Below are 23,540 nucleotides of genomic sequence, written 5' to 3'. Positions count from 1 at the left end.
TCCCTGTATCAAGACTATAACATGTATACATCTATAAATATAATTATTATTCATATGATGTAATTGTCTTCTCAGAGGCTTATTGCCAAGTTTGAATAACTTTAGTAAGACTATGTGGAAGGTCTTCAGACTGTCAAAACCTATCAAAACCTTTATTGAACTTTTGCAAACTTGTACAGTTTTTAGGCCTAGTGAGAACTGGTTAATGCCTTGGAATCTCATGATAATATGGATAAGGATTTAAGACACAGTCATAACATGGGGAAAGTCTTGGTCCTGAGTTTATACTGAATGATTTTAGGTCCCAGTGACTACCTGGGAAGGCATTAGGATGCACTCATAACTTCTGAAAGCCTGAGGATCCTGTAAGTACATTGTAAAACTTTAAGACCCAGTGAAAATATGTTTAAAAACCTGTTACCACTGAGTAGCTAAGGAATCCCATGAGCTCTACTGGAAACCTGTAAAAAGAAATTTAGGCCACAGTGAGAACCAGTCCAAGGCCTAAGGTGTCAATGAATCTTTGGATAAGTCACTAGATACAAATGAGAACCTGCAAATGATCTTTAGTCCAATTGAGAACCTATAGAAGTTATTGGGCTTCAGTTAGAACCTGAAGAACTCCTTAGACTCTGGTAAGAATCTGGATAAGGTTTTAAGACCCAGTAAGAACATGGGGGAGGTCTTGGACCCCCTTCACTAATTGGGAAGGTTTTAGGCCTAGTGAGGACATAACTAAAGACATAAGACACAAACAAACATCTGGGTAGGTCTTAAGATTGAATGATGTTAGAAGGCCTTATGCCCCAGTGACAATCATGAAAGACCTTAGATAGTTTTAGTGAGAACCTGGGGAAGACCTTAAGTCTCATTGTGTCAGTCTTTGATTAAGGTATTAGATCTCCATTAGACACTGGGGGAAGGCTTAAAAGCCCAAGTGAAAACCTATAGAAGTTTTTAGGTTCCAGAGGGAAACTTAGGAAACACTAAGGCTTCTATGAGACTTTGGAGAAGGCCTGAGAATAGACCTTTAGCCTGAGTGAGTACCAGTAGAATGTTTTAGACAACAGTGAGAGCACACATAAGGCCTACAAACCCAGGGAAGAACTGTCACAGGCATTATAGACCCAGTGAGAACTTGGGAAATTTTTCATTCTCCAGTGAGACCTTGGATAATGCCTCGGGCTTCACTGAGAACCTCAGCAAGGATTTAAGGCTCATTGAGAATATAGATAAGTCCTTAGTCCAAAATTTCAACATGGGAGGCCCTTAGGTCCAAGTGAGTATGTCTAGAAAGGTTTAGGCTCCAGTGAGACTGTGGGAAATTCCCAAGGCCGCACTGACTATGGAGTAATGCTTAGATCTCACTGAGAAAATTGAGAGGGCCTTAATCCCCAATGAGAGTGTGGCAAAAGTTTTAGGCCGGAGTGAGAACACAGACTCAGAGAAAAAAGTCCTCATATATCTTATAGAACCTATATGAACTTAGGAAGATTTAAACACCCTGAAACTCTGGGTAATGAATTAGGCTCCAGTGAGAACCCGGGCAAGAATTTAACACCAGGGAGAACGTGAGAAATGCATTAGACCCCAGTGACAGCTTTGGAATTCCTTAGGTCCCAATGAGTGATATAGAAAATTTTAGATCCCTCTAAGAATCTGGGAAGGTCTTAATCCCCCATGGCAACCTGGGGGGGGGGGGTCTTAATCCCCAGTTATTACCTTGGAAAGGCCTTAGGTCCCAGTAAGAATGTGCAGAATGCTTCAATCCACAATGAGAATTTGGGGAATGCCTTAGATTGTAGTTACAACCTGCAGGAGACCTAAACTCCAGGGACAACATGTAGGAGGTTTTGAACCACGGTGAGAACATGAGGGCTCTGTTTCACACACACTGTAAACATGCTCAAGGCATAACATAGCCTGTAAAAACTTGTGGACAAATTTAGGTAGCTTGAGACACTGAGTAATTCCTTAGACTTCAGTGAGAACCTAGTCAGGGTTTTAAGACCCCCTGAGAACATGGGGAATGTCTTAGACACCAGGGCCAACCTGGAAAGACCAGGCCCCAGAGATAGCTGGAACAATGCCTTGGGACACATTGGGGAAGACCTTAGATTGCAGTGAGTTCCTTTAAGCAAGAGTGGTAACTTGGAGAATATTTTAGGCTTTAGTAAGAAACTGGGGTCTCAAGCCTCAGTTAGACATTGGAGATGCGCTTAAACTCCAGTGAGAACCAATAGATTTGAGGCCACAGTGAGACCTTTGGACACAGTCATAAACTGATGAAGGCTTTATAGAACCTGTAAGAACATGGGAAATTTGTGAAGACCATAGACAACCTGGCTAATTCTTAGGCTCCACGGAGAACCTGGTCAATGCCTTAAAACCAGGTGAGAACATGGAGAATGTTGTAGACCACAGTGACAAAGTGAGAAAGCCTAAGGCCCCAGTAAAAACCGGAGGAAGGCATAGATACCAGGAAGAGTTTGGGAAGGCTTTAGGCCTCAATGAAAACTTGGGAAGTCCTTAAACCTCAGTAATTATATACTAGTAATTACCACATTTCCCAGCAAAAACCTTAGGGAGGTCTTAGGCTTCTGAGAGAACCTGTAGGTTTCAGGTTTCAGTGAAAACCTGGGGAAGGCATAAGGGCTCAATGAGATTTTCAAAATTACTTAGATCTGAGTCAGAATCTAGAGAAGTCCTTTAGGCCCACTGAGAACCTGTGAAAGGTTTTAGGATACAGTGAAAATATGCCAAAGGCTTCAGGTTCTGGGGAGAACCTATGGAAGGATTAATGCTTCCATGACACATTTTGGAGGCTTTAAATCACAATGAGAACCTGGAAAAGGCTCTAAGGCACAGTTAAAACAAGGTGAAGGCCTCATACATCAGTGACAACTGGGAAAGCCTTAGACCACAGTAAAAACCTACAAAAGGACTTCAACAAGTGTGAGACTCTAGAAAGGTCTTAGGTCCCAGTAACAACCTATAAAGGCCTCAGTACCCAGTAATAGCCTCACAAAGTCCTTAAGTCACAGCGAGAAGCAGGAACAGATTTAAGACCCAGTGAAAACATGGGAATTACCTTTTGGCTTATTTAGATCCTAAGAATGCCATAAACTTCACTGAGAATCTATAGGTTTTAGATCATTGTGAGAACTTAATGAAGGCCCCAGATCTCAATGAGAAATTCAGGGAAGGCCTTATTTCACAGTGAAGAACTGGAGAACTTAAGCCCCAATGAAAACCTGTGGAAGATATAGAACTGCAGTGAGATCCTAGGAAAGCCCTAAGGCCTTAATGAAACTGGAGAAGGGCTTCCATCCCAGTGAGATTTTAGACATTGTCTTTAGCCCCGGTGAGAAACTGTAAAAACTGATAGGCCACAATGAGTATAAGGAAAAAGCCTTCAGACAGAGTGAAACCTGTTGAAAGCCTTAAGACACTGAGAACTTCAGAAAAGTTTAGTCCTTGGTTAGATCAAGGATTATGCATTAGGCTCCAGTGAGAACCTGAGAAAGGCTTTAAGACCCAGTGAAAACATGTCAATAAAATTAGACACCCAGGAGAACATGAGAAGTTCTTAGGCCCCAGTGAGAACCTGTAGAAGGTTTTGACCCCAAAGAGAATCTGTAAAATGCTTTAGGCCTCAAAGAATCTTTAGGGAAGATCTTAGATCCCCTGAGAGCCTGGAGAAGGCCCTAAGTCCCACTGAGAAACCATCTACAGAGAAGGTTTTAGGCCACAGTGAGAACATGTGAAAGACCTTCAAAAGTAGTGAAAACATATTCAGAGCCTTAGATTAGAGAATATATGAAAACTTGGGGAAAATGGTAGGCTCTGGCCTTAGCCTACAGTGAGAACCTGGGCAAGACTTAAAGAAACAGTGAGGACAGTACAGCCTTAGACACACACACACACACACACACACACACACACACACACACACACACACACAAAACCCCATTTATAACCTGAGAAGCCCTAGGCCCTACTGAGAACCTGGAGAAAATTGTAGGTTCAAGTGAGTGCCTGAAGAAACAATTAAATGGCATTGAGAGTTTAGGGAAGGCTTTAGAACACAATGAGAACATAGGAAGGCCTTAAGCCCCAGTCAGAATGTACAAAATGTTTAATGCTCCAGAGAACCATAAGAAGGCTAAGGCTTCAATGAGAGTTTGGAGAAGCTTTAAATTCCAAGGAGGACCTGAAGAAGGCCCTAAGCTCCAATGAGAACTTGTAGACTGTTTTAGGCAATAGTGAGAACATGGAGAAAAGCCTTTAGACCCAGTGAAAACATGTTGAAGACCTTAGAGAACCTGTGAGAACTTAGGAACATCTTCTAGGCCCAGTAATATCCTGAGAATCCTTAGGCTGCAGTTAGAACTTGAATAAGGCCATAAAACCCAGTGAGAATTTGGTAAGGCCTTAGACCCCAGTTACAACCTGGGAAGTTTTTAGGTCCTATTGAGAACATATAGAATCTTTTAGGCAGCAGGGAGAACATGGGAGAGGCCATCAAATACACTGGAACCTCTAAAAGGTTTTAAAGAATCTTTGAGCACTTTGGAAAACTTTGAGGCCCCAGTGAAACCCTGGATAATGCCTTACATTCCAGTGAGAACCTTGAGAAGACTTTAAGACCACTGAGAATATAAGAAAGACTTTAGATCCCAGTAGCAACACAGGACGTTCATAGGCATCAGTATGTACATGTAAAAGGTTTTAGGCCCAAGTGAGAACCTGAAGAAGGACTTCAGACCCAGTGAAGAACTGTCAAAGGCCTTGGAAATCTTGTTGGAAACTGGAAAAATCTAGGCATCAGTTAAGCCATATGGAAAGAAAAGCCTAAGACTCCAGGGAAATCCTAGTCAAGTCTTTACTACCCAGTGAGAATATGGGGAAAGCCTTAGACCACAGTGACAATGTGGGCAAGAATTAAAAACCTTGGAAGGAGTTATGCCCTACTGATAATCAGCAGAAGTTTTTAGTCCCCAGAAAGCATCCAGAGAAGCTTTAAGAACCATAAAGAACATGGGAAAGAAATTAGGCTTCATTGAGTCCACGAGGTTTTAGGCCTCAATACTTAATGCTTAAAGCTCCAGTGAGAACATGTAGAAGATTTTAGGATATGGTGAGAAGCTGGGATGCTTAAGACCTAAGTGATACTTTGGAGAAGCCTTTGGATCCCAAGTATATCTTAGAGATGGCCACTAGGCCAAGTGAGAAAGTGCAGAATGTTGTAGGCCACAGTGAGAACATGGGAAAAGCCTTCAGACCCAGTGAAAGCCTTTCAAGGGCCTTTTGGTGCTGTGGGAACTTGGGAAAAGTTTTAGGCCCAAGAGATATTCTGGGTAATGTCTTAGGCTCCAGTGAGAATCTGGGCAAGGCTTTAAACAGACTGAGTACATGGGAAAGGCTTTAGAGCCCAGTAACAATGTAGAAAGTCCTTAGAACCCAGGGAGAACCTGTAGAAGGTTTCAGGACCAGTGAGAATGTGGAAAGGCCTTAGGGCTCAATGAGACTATGAAGAAAGCTTAGATTTCAGTGATTATCTGGAGAAAGCTTTAAGCCACATTGAGAACCTAATGAAGGCTTTTTTTGCTCTTGTGAGAACATGGTAATACCCTGTACCCCACTGAGAACCCTGGGATGATATTAGGTCACAGGCAGTTTGGGTAAAGGCCTCAGATCACAGTGAGTAATGGGAGAAGGCTTTAAGCCCCAATGAGATAACCTAGAGAAACTTTCAGGTTCTAGTGGATAAGGCCTTAAATTACACTGAGAACTTCAAAAAGCCCTTACACCCCTGTGAGATCCTATAGAAAGTTTAAAACCACATTGAAAATATGGAGAAGGCCTTCAGACCCAAACTTGTTGAAGAACTTCCAGAACCTGTGAGAACATGGGCCCAAGCAAAACCCTGATTGATTCTTTAGGTTCTAGTGAGAATCTTGGCAAGTGAGAACATGAAAAAGGCCTTGAACCTCAGTAAGAACCTGTGGAAGGTTTAGGGCCAAGTAAGAACATGGAGGAGACCTTAATACCCAGGTAAAAGGACTGTGTAGGTCCTTATAGGACATACAAGGACTTAGGAAAATCCATAGAGATCCTGGATAAGGTCTTAGAGTACAATGAGGACCTGGGCATGCTTTACACTTCAGTGAGAACTGAGAGAAGACCCTAAAACCCAGATAAAATCTATGAAGGCCTTAGGCCCCAGTGATAACCTGGGTTAAGGCCTTGGGTTCCAGTGATAGCCTGGAGAAGGCATTAGGTCCCAGTTATAACCTAGGAAGTCTTAATTAAGTCTCCAGTGAAATCCTGTAGTAGATTTTCTGTTCCAGTGAGAACATGTGGAGCCATAAGGCCTTCTTGAGACATTGGATAAGGCTTTTGATCAAAAACTGAAGAAGGCCTTAAGCTCTGGTGAGAGCATATAGGCAGTTTTAGGCCCTAGTGAGAATTTATAGAAGGCCTTGGCGGGGAAAATAGACTTCAGGGAAGTGCTCTAAGATCACAGTAAAAACCAAACAAGACCTTAAGTCCCAATGAGAATCAGTGGATAGTGTTAGGCTCCAGTGAGAACCTGTGGAAGGTCCAAGGCCTCAGTGAGACTTGGAGCAGTCCTTAGATCCAATGAGAACTTGGACGAGGTATTAGATCCCAATGAAAACGTTTAGAATGTTTTAGGTACAAGTGAGACCTAGGCATTACCTTAGGCCCCAGCAAGAAGTTGGGCAAAGCTATAAGTCCCATTGAGAACATGAGAAAGGACTTAGACCCCAGTGACAACCTGGGAAGCTTAGGCATAGTGAGAACCAATAGGTTTTAGGGCTCTGTGAGACAGAATCTGTGAGAGAGCCTTAACCTTCAGTGAGACTTTGAGGAAGGCATTAGAATGCAAAGAGAACATGAGAAAGGGCTTAAGTCCCAGTAAGAACCTGTAGAAAGTTTTGGCCACAGCGAGGGCATAGGGTAGGCCTTCAGACATAGTGTTGAAGGCCTTATGGAACCAGTGAGCACTTGAGAAATAATTTAGAGCCCAGAGAGACCCTTGGTAATAACTTATGCCTCTGTGAGAGCCTGGGAAAGGCCTTGAGACACACTGAGAATATGAGGAGTGACTTAGACCAAGTGACAACCTGGGAAGGCCTTGGGCCCCATTGAGAACCTGTGGCCTTTGAAACAACTGAGAATTTGGGAAAGCCTTAGACCCAGTGATAATCTGGGAAAGGTCTTAAAACCTAGTGAGAACCTGGGAAATATCTGAGACCCACTGAGAACATGCCTAAGGCCTTAGGCCCCACTGGGACCCTGAGGAATGCTTTAGGCTCCCTTGAGAATCTGGGCAAAGATTAAAGACCCAGTGAGAAAATGGGAAAGACCTTATATTACAGGCTATAACCTTGGAAAACCTTAAACCCCTGTAGACCCTGTAGGAGGTTTTAGGCATCAATACCTGAGTGAGAACTAAGGCCTCAATGATACTTTAGAGAAGACCTTAAATCCTGTGAGAACCTGGAGAAGGCCTTAAACACCAGTAGAACCTGTAGAATTTATGCCACAGTAGAAAATCATAGGGGAGATTTTCAGACCCAGTGATAACCTTTCAAAAGCTTTAAAGATCCCAGAAGACCTAATGAAAACCTTTAGTCCCCAGTGAGACAGTTGGCAATGCCTTCATCTCCAGTGAGAATGTTGGAAAACCAATAGTGAGGCTCATGTGACAACCTGTGAAGGCCATGGACCTCAGTGAGAACCCACAAAAGGCCTTTAGACACGAGAGAGACCCTGGGTAATACACTAGACTCCTGTGAAAATGTGAGCAAAGCCTTAGGCCCCAGTGAGAATCTGGGTAGGCCTTAGGTGCCAATGATAAGCTGTAGAAAGCTTTAAACACTGGCGAGAATCTTAGAAAGAACTTTGTTGAGGTTTGGTCTTTTGCTGTATATTTTAATGCTAAGTATAGGCCCCCAAGACTTGGTTGCTCCCGGGTTATTTTTGATTGCTAAATAAAAATGCTGAGAGCCAATAGCTGGGCAGGAGAGACATAGGCAGGGTTTATTTTTCCCAGGCTTGGGTTTGGAGAACCATAATGGGGTGAAGGAATAGGAGGAAAAAAGTTGCCAAGTGTAAGGAGTCAAGAACACGTGATCCTGAGGCCTGCCTAATTGGAGTTAAGAGCAACCCAGATGAAACATAGTAAGTTATATCTCGGGGTTATCAATAGGAAATAGATTTTAATACCATAGAGGGTAGATGTCTGCCCAGCTCTTGTGCTGATCAAGGCTTGTTGTAAGTATAAAGATTGTGCATGTCTTTTATTCTGGAACTAAATGGTTAATGGCAGGGTAGAAACCCCGGGTTGTAAAATTCTCTGCAAAAGACTTTAGCCCTCTTGCATTCCTGAAGAATGCTTTAGGCCTCAATGAGAGCCTTGGCAACAAAGCTTTAAGACTCAGTAAGAACACAGGGAAGGCCTTAGACCCTAGTGAGAGCCTGTGATTTGTTTAGGGTGAGAACCTAGGAAAGGCCGTAAGTCACAGTCAGAGCCCACAGAAGGTTTTATGATCCAGTGACAATGTAGGGCAGGTTTTAGGCCTCAGTGATACTTAGAGTAAGCTTTAGATCAAGCGAGAATCTAGAGAAGGCCGCAAACCCCAGTGACAATCTGTAGACTGTTTTAGGCCACAGGGAGAACTTGTGGAAAGGTCTTTAGACCCACTAAAAACCTGTCAAGGCCTTATAGGTCTTCTGAGAACTTAGAAAATATTTTGGATCCAATGAGACCCTGGGTAGTGCCTTAGGCTCCAATTAGAATCTAAGCAAGGCCTTAGGACATATTGAGAAAATGGAGAAGGTTTTAAAGCCCAGTGACAGCCTTGGAAGTCCTTAGGCCCTAGTGAGAATCTTGGAAGCCCATAGGCCCCAGTGAGAACATGTTGAAAGTTTTAGACCCCAGTGAGACCCTGTAGGAGGACTTAGAATTCAGTGACACTTTGGGGGAGTCCTTGGGTCCCACTGGGAACCTGGAGAAGCTTTTAAGTACCAGTGAGAACCTGGTTATAGAGTGAGAGCATTTAAGAGGCCTAGGGACCCAGTGAAAATGGTCAAAAGCCTGTGAAAATTTGGGAAAATTTTTAGACATCAGTGAGACCCTGGTTATATTTTAGGCCTATTGAGATCTTATGTAATGCCTTAGGCTTCAGTGAGAACCTGGGCAAGGCTTTAAGACCCAGTGAGAACATGGGGAAGACCTTATACCCCAGTGACAACCTGGGAAGACCTTAGGTCCCAGTGTGAACCTATAGAAGGTTTTAGGCCTCAGTAAGTACCAGAAAAAGACTGTATGCCTCATTTAGACCCGGATGAGTACTTAAAACCCAGTGAGAACCTGGGAAAGGCCTTAGATCCTAGTAATAACAAAAGTCCTTAAACCCTGGAGAAAGCTCTAGACCCCAGAAAGTACCAGGAGAAGGCCTTCATTTTCAGTGATATTATGGAGAAGAACTTAGGTCCAGAGAGAAGTCTTATGACTCAGTGAAGACCTGGTGAAAGTGTTAGGCCCCAGTGGGGATGTAGTATAGCCATTAGGCCATAGTGAAAACCTGGGGATAGCCCTAGACCACAGTAAGTACCAGCAGAAAGTCCTGGGTCCCAGTCAAAAACTGACAAGACCTTAGGACCCACTGAGAATATGTGAAAGACCATAAGTGCAATGATTCCTGGAATAAGATCTTAGTCTTCTGTGATACCTTGGATAACTCCTCAGTATCTATGAGATCCTGGAGAAATTTGCAGCCTCCATTGTATACTTGAAGGGTCGGAGGCCCCTGTTAGACACTAAGGAAGGCCTGGGTCCCAAGGAGACTCTAGAAAGACCTTGAGCCACAAAAAGACCCTGAGGAAAACCTTGACCTCAGTGAGACCCTGGTAAAGTACTTGCACCTTAGAGAGATTCTGGAGATGTCTTATAAACAAGACAAACCCTGTAAAAGGCTTTATGTTCCAGAAAGACCCCAGTAAATGCCTTAGGTTCCCAGAGAGACCATAGAAAGATCTTGATTCTAGTGAGACCCTGGGAGATTCTTATTCTTGACTGAAACCCTGGGAAGCTCCTAAGCTCAAATCAAACCTCAAGTAAGACCTTAGGTCTGAATAATATAGGGAAGGCATGAGGCAAGTTTAGACCCTGGAGACAGCTTTAAAACCCACTGTGACTCCAGGGAAGACCTGGGGTCCCAGTGACACTTTGAGGAAGACCTCAGGCCCTAGTTAGTCCCAGAAGAAAGCCACAAGGCCCAGTGATAAATAGGGAAGGCCTTTGCAAACTCAGTCATAAACCAATGAAAGCCTTACAACCCAGTGAGAACCTGGGGAAAGCCTTAATAAGACCCAGTGAGAATCTGGGAAGGCATTAAGACTCAGTGAGGTCATTACTCACTCTGAATAGGCTTCAGACCAGAGAACCTACAAAGGCCCTAGTGAAAACTTGAAAAGGCCTCAGGCCCTAGTACAAATCTGGAAAGGCCTTAGGCCCAGTAAGGACATGGGGAAGGCTTTAGACCCAATTAGAACTTGGTAAAAGCACTAAGCCCCAGTGAGAACCTAGGGAAAACCTGCTACCCCAGTAAATAACCAGGATAAGGCCTTAGGCCCCAGTCAGAACCTGAGAACATCTTGGATAGCCTGAGAGAATATGAGAAAAGCCTTAGATGGAATGATGCCTAGTGTAAGGCCCTAGCCCTCAGTGATAGTTTAGATAAGTCCAAGGTCTCGCAAAAATTCTCAGCCTTCATGACTCCTATAGGTCCTGGGAGAACTTAGGTAAGGCCTGTGCCCCAGTAAGACCCTGGGAAGACCTTTTGCCATAGAGACCTTAAAGAAACCTTTGGACTTAATGAGACCCTGCTAAGAACCCATTTAGACCTTGATGATAACTATTGGCCACAGTAAGACCCTGAGGAAAGCCCTTGGCTACAGTGAGGCTTTAAGAAAAGCCATTGGCTTCAATAAGTTCCTGGGGGAAATCTTAGGCCCCATGAAACCTTGCTAAGGCCTGGGTCCAGTGAGTTTCTGTGGAAGGTGTTAGGTTGAGACTGTGAAGATGTCCTTAGGCTCCCATTCAGTCATTGGAAAGAACTCAGGGCCTGGTAAGTCCATCTGTAGGTTTTAGGGCTATGTGAAATCCTTAAGAAAGTTTTAGGCCCTAAGAAGTACTTACATCTGGGTGTAACAAGATGTCTCTGCTTGTAATGGTGTAATGGTGTCTGCTACTAAGCCTGATGACTTAATGGGCCTGCCTCTAGGACTCATTTTGTGGAAAGAGGGATTCATGCCCTGTGGATTGTCATTTGACTTCCACATTTGGAAGGAAACAAACTAATCAGTTAATTAAAATATAGATATAAAAGAAGAAAAGCCGAGACTTCATACAAGTCTATGAGCTTTCCTTAGGCCATGGGGACCTTCGGCTATAACGTCTAGTGAGATGATAGTGGAGGCTTCTGGCCCAGGGATACTCTAGAGAAATCCTCCTTCCCAATGGGACACATGTATAGTGTTTGTGTATTGCTGCGATCCTGGGAAGTTCTCATGCCTCACTGAGGCCTTAGAACAGGTTGTGAAGCTACTAAAGAACCTGAGATGGGTGGAAGCATCCTAAGGACAGTGTAGAAGGACCTTAGGCCTCAGAAACTCTTAGCAAATCCTTGATCCCCACCATGACCTGGAGGAGAGCCCGAACCATTTTAAAACTTGAGCAAGGTCTTCAACCCCATGTGACCCTGAGGGAGACTGGCCTTTTCTGAGACCCAAGGGAAGTCCTTAACACCACTGAAATGTCAAGGCTTTAGGTGCTTAGGGCTCTGGGGAAGTCCATGAATCATGAGATACTAGTGAGAGCCATGAACCTTGCTGAGTGCCCAGAGAAGGTATGGACATCATTAAGAATCTGGGACCATGGGACAGAGAATAAGATCCTCTAAAAACCCAGAGAACACAGGGGACTGTGCTGAGACCCTTCTCAAAGCAGTACACCACACTGAGATCTCTGGTTCTCTGTTCCTTTGAGACTTTGGGAGATAGTGTGGACCCCACAGCAACCATGGGAGAGGTCTTAGGGTTAACTGAGCCCCTGGTGTGATGGCTTGAGTGTGAGACTTCCCCAATAGACTTGTATGTTTGAACACTTGGTCTCTAACATGTGGTGCTGTTCTGGGAGATTGTGAAACCTTTTATACATGGGGCCTAGCTGATTGATACATAAAGGGCCATAAGAGTGAGGGTTAGGGTTATAGGCCAGCCAGCCCTGTTTCCGGTCTGACTCTGATTCCTGGCCAGCATCTCTGCAAGCTTCTGCTTCCACAGACAGACCAACTTCAGCCACCATGACTTCTGTTCCATGATGGACCATGAGCTGAAATAAAACCTCTCCTTCCCAAAGTTGCTTCTTTGGGGAGATTCGTTCACAGGGATTTGAAAGGCACTAAGTAAGACAGAAAGAGTTAAGTCCTTTTAAGATCTTGGGAAATCAGTGAGGCCCATTGAGGTCCTATAGAGGGTCCTAAGATCCCTTGAGATCCACAGGAATGCCATGACTTTGGATGAGAGCCAGGGAGGCAGTGTGAACCCTGCTGAGTTCCCAAGCAGACTGGGTTTCACTAACATCTGGAGAAAACCTAAGTCCCTTTAGTACCCTGGGGAAACTGTAAGAGTTTGAAAGAGTGGTGATATGGCAGGACCATGATGAGACTCTGAGGAAGATTGTAAGCTCCAAAAGTGCCTAGAGAAGGTCTTAACCCCACTGAGAAACTGAAGCTGTCTCTGGGAGCCCTTGCCTTCAAGGGTACCCTAAAACCTCAAAGAGACTCTGGGAAAGGCATCTGTTCAGCTGAGACTCTAGGGAGAGCCCAGAGCCACAGTGAAACTCTCATGGGGGAGAGAAATGGGGAGGTGGCGTTGCTGCTGAGCCACGTGAAGCCTTAAGCCGCAGGGAGACCCTGAAAATAGACTGTAAGCAACCTTGGGGTGGGGTAAGCCTGTTGCAGCGTTAGTGTATCCATGAACTCCTTTAAGATACAAGCTATGTGTCATTCCTCATGGAGACGCCGGAGAGTCTTGAGCTTACATGATGGTCCTGCGGAGGCCTTAAAGTCCTGTGGGGATGCTCAGGGTTGTCCCTGTGTGTCACTGAGACCTCCGAAAGAATTTAAATATCACAGAAAAAAAAAACATAAAGAAGACCTTAAGCCTTTTTAAGTTCCCAAGGAGAGCCAGAAGTGGTGGTATATAGCTCAACTTGGGAGACTGAGGCAAAAAGACTGACTGAGTTTAAGACCAGCCTAGCTACACCACAAAGCTCCTTTCTCAAAAGAAAAAGCTCCCAAGGAGGTTGGATCCCCAGTGAGACCCTCAGCAAGGCCCTCTGGCCTCACTATGGTCCTGAGGACACCCCTCCACACTGCCCTGATCTTCTTACCCCATCCTGCCTGAGCTCTTCACCTGCTCTCCTCTTGCATTCAAATATCTTCTGCTACAGTAGGTCCACTGGAGTCTCCCAGGTACCCAGAGTGTGAATGTCTGCAGCACTTTCTGGGGGACAAGGAGCAGAGAGCAAGGGACCCACAATTCGGGTCTAGTGTCTGTAAAGCCTTGCGGAGGGTAGAGTTCTAGTTCACACAAGGCACCAAGTGTTTTTGCTGGTTGCCTAGGAAACAGGACAGTGCCAAATCAGGAACAGAAAGAGTCAAGGAACCCCCAACCACTCCAAGCGGAGGCTGAGAAAGGTTTTGTAGCTGGAATAGAGCATGCACTAACAGATGGAGACAGCTGGCTTTGAGCTCTGAAGCAAGTATTACATATGGAGACTTGCTGGCCTTCAGGTGCTTATCTTGTTATTGGATACTGCAGGAGGATGTACCACAGGGCTTCAGCTCAGCTGACCCCCAAGTGGGATATGGAAAGAGAGATAGAGGAGGAGGGACCATTAAGTGCCTTGCTGCCTGAATTCTGCTTTCCTTCTACCTCTGAGAGAGAGCTGGGGACTCGGCTGAGTTAAGAACCCAGCTATCAATTGGAACTGTGAAACAGTCCAAGGGACAAAGATACTAGGTCCCCAACTGCAACTTCCTGGGGAATGATGTGGAAAAATGCTCAGCCAAGGACAAAGAAAGCATCACCCACTCTGGAACAATGTCCCCTGCTGTGAACTGGTTCATCAGGCCATCAGGGCCCCTTGTTAAGACTCTAATTACCCTAGGACTAAGTAGAGGTGTTGACGTCCAATGAGCGCTTTCTGCAGACCTAGCACCAGGGAAGTGTTTGGAAACTGCAGCTTCAGCCCCTCTGGCCATCTGCTGACCTACCCCACCTGGAGCCCTTAATGGGTCAAACAGCAAAGTCCAGGGGGCAGAGAGGAGGTGCTTTGGTCTATAAAGGTAGTGGGGACCCAGTAACCACCAGCCCTAAGTGATCCGCTACAATCAAAAACCATCAGCAAGCAGGAAGGTACTCTTCTCAGTGGGCCTGGCTCCCCAGCTAAGACCTCAGGGACTTGAGGTAGGATATAGCCTCCTCTCTTACGTGAAACTTTTGCTATCCTCAACCCAGCCTATCTTCCAGGTTATTGTTTCAACATGGCCCTGTGGATGCGCTTCCTGCCCCTGCTGGCCCTGCTCTTCCTCTGGGAGTCCCACCCCACCCAGGCTTTTGTCAAGCAGCACCTTTGTGGTTCCCACCTGGTGGAGGCTCTCTACCTGGTGTGTGGGGAGCGTGGCTTCTTCTACACACCCATGTCCCGCCGTGAAGTGGAGGACCCACAAGGTGAGTTCTGCCACTGAATTCTGTCCCCAGTGCTAACTACCCTGGTTTTCTTCACACTTGGGACATTGTAAATTGTGTCCTAGGTGTGGAGGGTCTCGGGATAACCAGGGAGTGGGGACACGTTTCTGGGGGAAGCTAGACATATGTAAACATGGCAGCTGCCAGGAATGAGTAAGAATCCTGCCTTAAGGGGTCCTTGGTGGTAGTAACTTGGGACATGTGACTAGATCCCAGGATAGGTACCTATTTAGGGCCCTCATAGAGCACTGCACTGACTGAAGATGAGTAGGCTTTAGAGGCCCATGTGTCCATCCATGACCAGTGACTTGTCCCACAGGCATGCAACCCCTGCCACCTGCAGGGGTTAAGGGGCGAGAAAACCTGGGGTAGTAGGAGGTTGCTCAGCTACTCCTGACTGGATTTTCCTATGTGTCTTTGCTTCTGTGCTGCTGATGCCCTGGCCTGCTCTGACACAACCTCCCTGGCAGTGGCACAACTGGAGCTGGGTGGAGGCCCGGGAGCAGGTGACCTTCAGACCTTGGCACTGGAGGTGGCCCAGCAGAAGCGTGGCATTGTAGATCAGTGCTGCACCAGCATCTGCTCCCTCTACCAGCTGGAGAACTACTGCAACTAGACCCACCACTACCCAGCCTACCCCTCTGCAATGAATAAAACCTTTGAATGAGCACAAGTTGTGTGTGTATGTGCATGTGCATATGTGGGACCAGGAGACATGAGTGGGGCTGGTAGGGTAGCCACAGCTTAATCTATCTATCTGCCTAGCCACAATAGCCCCTAAAAGATCTACCCAAGACTTCTTTGGTTCCCTCTGCATCCCCAGTTTTCTCCTGGCTCCCTGGGCACCTCCCACAGGTACCTGTTAGACCAAACCTGGAACATAGACAGTTCCTTTCCCCAAGATAACCAATACCGTCAGGTAGCCCATAACCCCCACCCTGAGTTGTCCGGGAGGATCATGACCCCCACCCCTGATGCTTCTAGCTGGATAGAGAAGAGCTAGAGGTCTTTGGAAGGCATGGGTGATGGCAGCTAGGAGCTGATAATTTATTGCTCTATAGCCTTGGATCCTCAAGGGCCCCAGAGAACTTTTATAAGAAAGAGGACCAAAATATTCCAACAACAGTTCCCATCTAGCCTTCCTGAGTTCTTTTTCCATAGCTATTTTAGAAGGACTCCCTGAATGGGTAGAAAGAGAGGCTTGGGACCTTGAGCTGGAAGGCCATGGAAGGCATTTTCAAAGAGATTATCCCAGCTCTGGGAGGACAGAGAATAGCCCCAGCTGCTCTCAGACTATCCAAGTGACTCTTAGTGCTCAGAAGAAGACAGGCATCCCACATGGGTAGGATGACGTACTGAAGGGATCCCATAAGCCCTGGGCATGAGCCAGAACTCCACTTCTCAAAAATGACCAGTTGTGAGTTCTAAGCAAGGTGGCCATGAGGAAGACCTAGGGTTGGGGCCTCCTACCACTTCTCAGCCCCTCCTTCCAGCTAGATAGGTTCCTTGAACCTAACTGCTTGGTAGTCCCCTAGAAATATTCTCAGTTCTAAAGAAAAGCCACAAAACAGCTAGATCTTTGGGAAATCTCAACAGAGTGCCTCTCTTTCACACTCTGAGCCCAGTTGGGTGCCACCTGTCCGGCAGATGAGAGCTTAGGGGCCTAGGGTGATCCTGGTTGCCACAAGGGCTGGCCAACCTGCCTGCCACCCAAGCCAAACCCATCTGTTCCTCAAAGCTCCACCCAGAACCAGGGTGGCAAGTCTCTGAACTAGACATAGGCCTCCTTGCTGGTACTTGTTGGCTGGGAAGCCTCCTCCAGCAGTGCTAAGAACCCTTCCTGGTCACCCCCTCTCTGTGACAATACCACAGCCCCACCTAGAGAAATGTCACAAGGCCATAGCCAGCCATCCCCCTGAAAAAGGAAGGCCAGAAATGAACATAATGGATGAGTGGATGGATAGACACTGGACCCAAAAGAAGAAAGAAGGAGGAGCCTGGGGTCATTCTATGGAACTCCCCAGGGTCTTGGGTAGGGTAGCAGATAGGGTACCCTACTGTTCAAGTGCCACAAACTTTCTGGAGGGCATATGAGTCACGGGTAAAGGGAACAAAAATCTTTGGGTCCTTGGGCCTTGTGGGGCGAGTCAAGCTTTTCAGGAAATGTGGTGGACTAGTGCTATGGGGTTCTAGAAACAGAAATATGGTCCAGATATCCAGATTCCTATCTATGGCTTCACTCCTGCAGCCTTTGACTCCGACCTCAAGGGAGAGGCAGGTTGCCCCAGAACCAACCTGTGCAGGCTGAGGCACATGCCCCATGCCTTCCTGAGGCATTCTGAAACTCTAGTTTAGAGCTCTACTTCCTACTGGCCTTGAGGAGAGGAAGCAGAATACTAGAGATGGACATGTGCTGTCTCTCAATCCCTCCAAGAGTGGACAAGAAGAAGCCACTCAAACTGAACCAGTGCCCAGGGAGCAGAGGTCAAACCGGATTCAGTCTTTGATCAGCATCACCCTGGGTGCTAACCCCAGACATCCCAGCAGAGGACTTCAGATGTTCCTTTAAGCCCTAGGTCACCCCATGTAGGTCAGTCCTTGACCTGGCTCAGGCACTCCTGCTGACCTTGCTGAGGCCCTTCAGCGCAGCCCTGCAGCACAGGAGCTCCCCTTGTCCATGGGGTCTGCAGTGATAACCATGTTTACCCAGCTAGCTGTGTTGTTGCTTTGGTATTTGAGATTTAGCTGTGTCTTATGGGGACCTCATTGCCTCTGCCTACCATCTGGAAGGCCAGGGTATTACTAAGGATAGCCAATATACCTCTTGCCTGGATTGATGAAGCAGTTCAGCTCCATATATATGGGATGGAGAGACTCATACTAATACTACACATGGGGAGATTGAGGCCTGGAGCCAGGGAAGCCACTCTTCTGCTATGCTCAGTGCTATGCTACTCACAGTATAGATTACCCAACACCTAATATGGTCTTCCAATGTAGCTGCCTAGAGGTTGGCTCCCCTAGATTACATTGTCTCCGGGTCCAAATGAGCTGACACCTCAGCCTAGCCCCAGGGACCTTATTTGCTTTCTTACATTATCAATAAATATTTACTGTACTCATGTTCTCTCAGGCTGAACAGGCCCTGAGTGATATGAGAGGTAGGGTCAGGGATGCTGAGGTCCATTTTTTACCCTTTGAGATCCTTATACCCAGCAAGGTTCTGAACCAAGGAGTAGGAACCAGATAGCTCTTAAGTCAACCCACCCAGAAAAGTTGTCACTAGGCAGCCTCAAGCACTAGTTGGTGGCTTTCTAGCCTAGATGTGAATGATGGAGACCCCTGAGGAGCCTTCCCACAAACTCAGATTGGGTGTCCCTCCGTGCAGATAACTACTGTTTTGGAGTAGACATTTGAAATCTAGATACCATAGCCAGAAATGGTTAGTCATGGAAGCGTCCAGCAGAGGTCACCAAAACCTTGCTTTTGAAGTACTACAACAAGTCTGAAGGGCTGGCTTATCATAGTAGATCCTTCTAGAGGCTGCATAGTGTCTCCCTTTGCTCCTCTGCAGTCACAGGAACAAAGAAGCTTCCCAAGACGCTGACTGCTCTAAATTGTGGAGAGTATGAGGTTTGGGAAGGAAAGACTGGATGTGCACCTTTGGGGTTTAGGTTTCCTAGATTCCCATGGAGGAGGAACAAATAAATATCCAGGTGTCTGCACCATTCCTAGAATGTCTCAGGTTAGAGTCATCTTCTACCTGTCTAGAATTACAGCTGCCTAGAGGAGAGTGTAGGAGGTAATCCATGCAACACCTCACACGATGGCTAAGCAAACAGGCCAGGGGAGCAGACTGTCTATTTCCAGCTGGGACCTTTGTGGTTCCCAGAGCCCTAGTGGACACAGAGACTGGGAGCCAGAAGATCCAGTAATCCCTTCCTTTGCTTGGAGTGTTCTTAGGCACACAGGCTGGAAGACAAAACTCTAGTTTTCACATGAAGTAGGGGCTACAGGGACCCCAGGGTGCAGGATGCTTCACGCAGAGTCCATCTGGGACAAGGTCAGCTCTTTCCCATGTCTACCTTCCGCTCAGCGCTGAGAAGGGAAGGTCATTTTTGAAAAGAATGTTGGGGGTGGTGTGGCCAGGGGTAGTCGAGCTGAAGAACAGTCTGGATGCCGTGTCTCTTTTCTCTTCCCCCCTCCAACTATTGTTTCTGGCTGGGCCACAGAACAGCAAGGCGGATTCCTTCGAAAGTGAAGCTGTGGAGGTGGCCCTGTGTGGTCCAGCCGTGCTGTGCTGGCGCCAAGTTACCCAGTGGCTTTGAGCCAGCCCCCTTGGAGTCACTGGCTCACTGCCTGGCTCCCAGGTATCCTGTCTCCCACCACCACCTTGGTACAAACACCTCACCTATAACACCCTTCTGCTGCAGGTAGTCAGAATCCCGTGCCTGATCTGCAGACCCCTGCGTCAGACCCTTGAATCTGGGCCTAGGCTGGGCCTAGGATTGCCAGCATGCCTCTCTCTCCAAGAAGGGCCTAGGCCTGGGATCCTCAGACTGAAAGTTGTCATGGTGATGCATCACCCACTCAGTGCTTCATCCATATGCTCAAAGTGAGTAGATCCAGTTATCTGACCTCTGGGCTAAGGTCACCGACTCTGGTTGGCTGTGCCAGCCAAGTCCCAAAGGCCATGTATGGCTCTCACCTGTAGACTAATGATGGATTCTTTACCAATTTGCCAACAACAGACGTATGTCTTAAAGCTGCCCAACCTAGAGGTCCACAGACTCTCATGTTTCCATGAGGCCTCATCCCTTGCAGTCCTGCGAAGCCTTTAGAATCCTGCTGCTAGTGATGAGCCACATTCCACCAGGACCTCCCTCTGGCTTTCCCAGTCCATCTGTGTTTGTGGACAACAGAGCAGAGTCCCTCAGCCCTGCCAGCTTGCGGCTGTTCATGCTGAGGCCCTGGCACTCCCCCTCTGCTCTTCAAAGGCTACCCTGGCTTAGAACTGAGTCCTGCTCCAGCTGGGTCTCCTCTCTCCTGTCCAATCCCTAAGACCCATGGTGACCTCGACTATGGATGACCTGGAAGACTCCTCCTAATTTCTATAGGCCCAGATCCTGAGCATGGGTCAGCAACACCTGGTGACCCAGCAGCAGACAGAATGAGCTGATGACCAGAGGTAAAATGAGGCACCCACATCTGTGCCCTGGCAAATGCTACCTGAGGATGAAGAACAGTATCAGTTGGCAGGACTAGGGAACTAGTAAAAGGTGAAGTGCTCCAACCTGGACCCAAATATTGAAAAGGAGATGGGAAGGGCTGGCTGAGTGGGAGAAAAGCTGACAGAGAACTAGTAAAGGAAGGATCCCCATATCCCAGCTCTAGCTACACAGTCAGACCTTAAAAGTGAGGAAGAAATGAGTGGAGTAGCTTCCTGAAGCAGTGTCTGTATTCTATAGTTTGTAGCCTGAGGCAAGTCCATATGGCTTCCTCATATGGCCAGGCACTGCTATGAGCCTTGATTGGACTAATACTGAGTACTTCGGGGCTGGTGAGATAGCTCAGTGGGTAAGAACACCCGACTGTTCTTCTGAAGGTCCAGAGTTCAAATCCCAGCAACCACATGGTGGCTCACAACCATCTGTAACAAGATCTGATGCCCTCTTCTGGAGTGTGTGAAGACAGCTACAGTGTACTTACATATAATAAATAAATAAATCTTTAAAAAAAATAAATAAATAAATTGCCAAAAGCCAGGTCAAAAAAAAAAAAAATACTGAGTACTTCTCTAAGGCCTGGCATGTGAACTGGCCATGGCATAAGCAAGGGGTAGCTATAGCTACAAATTGTACAAATAGTGTGTATTGAGGGTATAAGAAGTACCCTCAGCCTCCTTCAGTCAGTGGACCTAAAGAATGAAAGCTAGTGGATCAAGTAGGTGGAGACTAATGTCTTGGATCTGAGAGTCTCTGGCTTTCATCTTCTGGAGATAGCCATTGCTCTCATGTGGGTATCATGGAGAAGAGGAAATGGGCACACTTCCTGTATATACTCCTAATATAGCCATGGGTATATGAAAGACACCATATCTTAAGGGACAGGATCCCCTAGAGATGGAGGATTGAGGCATCCACTCATCTTGAAGTGAATTGGGGAGAAACAATTTAGTCAAGAGTAAGCTCTTGGGAGAGACCAGCTGCACCATGTTGCAGACAAGGAATCCTCTGATCCTGAGGTTCACTGTGTATGTTGGGCCAAGAAGGTCTTTGCAGTTCTTTAAAGTCCTAGATCAGTACTCAAGGCATACCTAACCAGAGTTCCACCCCAAATCCCAGAGTCCCCTCTGGAGTAAAGTTTTGTTTGAACAGGTAGAAGTGCCTTTATGGACAGGTGCCTCACAACTATAGGTTCTGGACTGTTCCAAATTCATTTCTATGTGGTTCCAGAAATAATCTGTGGAGTCAGAAGGGAAAATGGAGGTCTGGGGTAGACTGATTGCCCAATGTAATGAGCAGAATAGGTATTTGAACCTAGGCAGTCATTGGCCCCTCCCTGTACACACTCTCTTCCAATGTGATGCCCAGTGGGTAGAAATATATAGAATGGACCTCTTATCTCCAAACAGGAGGTTTCCTGGGTTTTCAGATGTGGAGTTGTAGCTTTTGAGAAGGTTGACTCAGCCTTGCCAGTCAGCCAAGGGGAAGAAATCAGTGTGCATGGGTTAGGGACAAATGTGAGGTAGGATAAGAAGATTTGTTGTTGTTGTTGTTGTTGTTGTTGTTGTTGTTGTTGTTGTTGTTGTTGTTTTCCTGTGCTATGGATTGAGCACATGCTTGCAAGATTCTCTACCACTGAACTACGTCTCCAGCCCTAACACCTTCCTTCCTCTTCTTTCCATTCTCAAGGCTTGGTAAAGCACCTTATAGTTAGGATTGTTGGGAAAGAGGCATGTTCTGAAGAGTCAGTGCAATCTCTTAAATGACCACCAGATGTCAAGCTCGAGCCGGATTTGCAAATTCCCTTTTCAGGTGCAGAATGGTGGAGAAGCCAATGAGGATTAAGAACAGTGTTTAATCCACCCTTGTACATCCCACCGATATGCAAAGGAAAGAATGCCTGATAGGACAAGGGAGGGGGATCCTCAGTCCCAAGTACAAGGCTACAGAAATCACTTATACCATGATGCTATAGAAGGCCTTCTCTCTGTAGGGGAGAGAATTACAGCTTTGCCTCTTACCACTTCCCTTCCCTGAGTACCCCCAGATCCCTGCAGTGATAACTTTAGATTGTGGATTGTAATTAAAGATATATCTATCAGATTCAGCATGAGGTCACTTTAGCAGTCCAGGAAGAAAAACTGGGTGCTGTGGATTTCTAGAGGTACTTCAGCTTTGTTTTCCATAAATGAGAGTCCAGGCAGATCCCCTGAATTAGATGACTCTCCACCCAAGCCTCAAGAGAGTAGTTTCATTTTATTGTTTTTTCTGTGCTGTGTCTTCATAGTTACACCTCAATATTTGTTCTTTTCTTTAATGGTCCCTTCCTCCTGTGTCCCCTAGACTGTGTCCATGGAACATGAAATAAAATTTTGAAGGGCTATGCCCTTCAAACTCTAACTCACTGATACTTTGTGCCCCATTCTTGCCTCAGTGGCACTATGGTTTAGTTACTCCTCCATGGGCACTTGTTGCCTGCATTCTTCCCTTCCTTAAACAATCAGTGTTTAAAATAAAATACAATAAAATAAAATAAAATAAATAGCTCTGGGCCTATTATGAGGGGAATTCAAGGGAATAGAGCTTGGATACATTTAAGAAAAATAAAGTTTTTCTTCTCTGGCTGTGACCTCTAGGATATAGCCATTATTTCTTTATAGCCCCTTATCCTTCTACCAGCTCAGAGGAAGCGCCTCTCTTGGAGCTTTCATGGAATCTCTTCACAGGTTTGGAGAAATCCTTCACTTTCTTCATGTCAACCTCTGGCTTAGTAAATCACAGCCAAACATTCTCAGAGAGCCTTAGTGGTAGCAGTTTGCAATGTCAAGCATGTTGCTGTGGACAATAGAGGGCAGCACTTGTCACATACTTCTAGTCTCAGGGCCTAGAGTAGGTCTAGAATCTTCACAAGAAAAAGACTGCCTCACTCTGATAAGCATGAAATGCCCTCTGTTATAAATCTCATATATGATTTGGGGTCATCCACAAGCATAGTGAGAAATCCCACTTGCCCTTCTCCCATGGAATAGGATATCTGTATCATACCTCCATCAAGTATAGATTACCATAAAGTTTATCTTCCCCTACAGAAAGTCTCATTCTCCCTAAACATGCCTATCTCAACCACTAAGTAAGTGACTTCAGGTGGAACTTGGACAACAAATGGAGAGGGAATAATTAAGTCTTAGCTTGGGCTTATAAGCTGAGTAAAATAAAAAAGATTAGCTGGAATGCAAAAGTGCAAAGGGTAGAGACTAGTGGGTTTTTGTGGAGTGCTTTTTTTTTTCTTTCTTTCTTTCTTTCTTTCTTTCTTTTTTTTTTTTTTTTTTTTTTTTTTTTTTTTTTTTCTTGTCTTTACTCTCTGTTTTCCCTCAAAGCCAGGAACAAAGGTCTCAGAGTTTAAATGTGACTTCAGGCAATACTTGTTATCTGAGCCCCATCTCAGCAGCTGTCCTTTAAGAAGGA

General features: G+C 46.0%; 1 protein-coding gene across 3 annotated transcripts; it reads left to right on the top strand.

The window, feature by feature from the left end:
- The first annotated feature begins 14,452 nt into the window (after positions 1-14,452).
- Ins2 (insulin II) lies at positions 14,453-15,523 on the top strand. Of its 3 annotated transcripts, none has more exons than NM_001185083.2 (3): positions 14,453-14,517; positions 14,632-14,832; positions 15,321-15,523. In NM_001185083.2, the coding sequence occupies exons 2-3, from the start codon at positions 14,646-14,648 to the stop codon at positions 15,464-15,466; spliced, it is 333 nt and encodes a 110-aa protein (NP_001172012.1). In that variant the 5' UTR covers positions 14,453-14,517; positions 14,632-14,645; the 3' UTR covers positions 15,467-15,523. The 3 variants fall into 3 exon arrangements, with proteins under 3 accessions (NP_001172012.1, NP_032413.1, NP_001172013.1); NM_008387.5 differs by having other exon boundaries at positions 14,620-14,832; NM_001185084.2 differs by having other exon boundaries at positions 14,453-14,832.
- The last annotated feature ends 8,017 nt before the right edge of the window (positions 15,524-23,540 follow it).

This window comes from Mus musculus, chromosome 7, assembly GCF_000001635.26.
Source record: "Mus musculus strain C57BL/6J chromosome 7, GRCm38.p6 C57BL/6J".
Taxonomy (NCBI): Eukaryota; Metazoa; Chordata; class Mammalia; order Rodentia; family Muridae; genus Mus; species Mus musculus.
This window is presented reverse-complemented; position numbering and strand designations above follow the sequence as displayed.

Coding starts and splice junctions, on each gene's coding strand:
- Ins2 (NM_001185083.2), top strand. CDS start 14,646: ATGGCCCTGTGGATGCGCTTCCTGCCCCTGCTGGCCCTGCTCTTCCTC. Junction 14,833..15,320: donor TGAAGTGGAGGACCCACAAG/GTGAGTTCTGCC, acceptor CCTCCCTGGCAG/TGGCACAACTGGAGCTGGGT.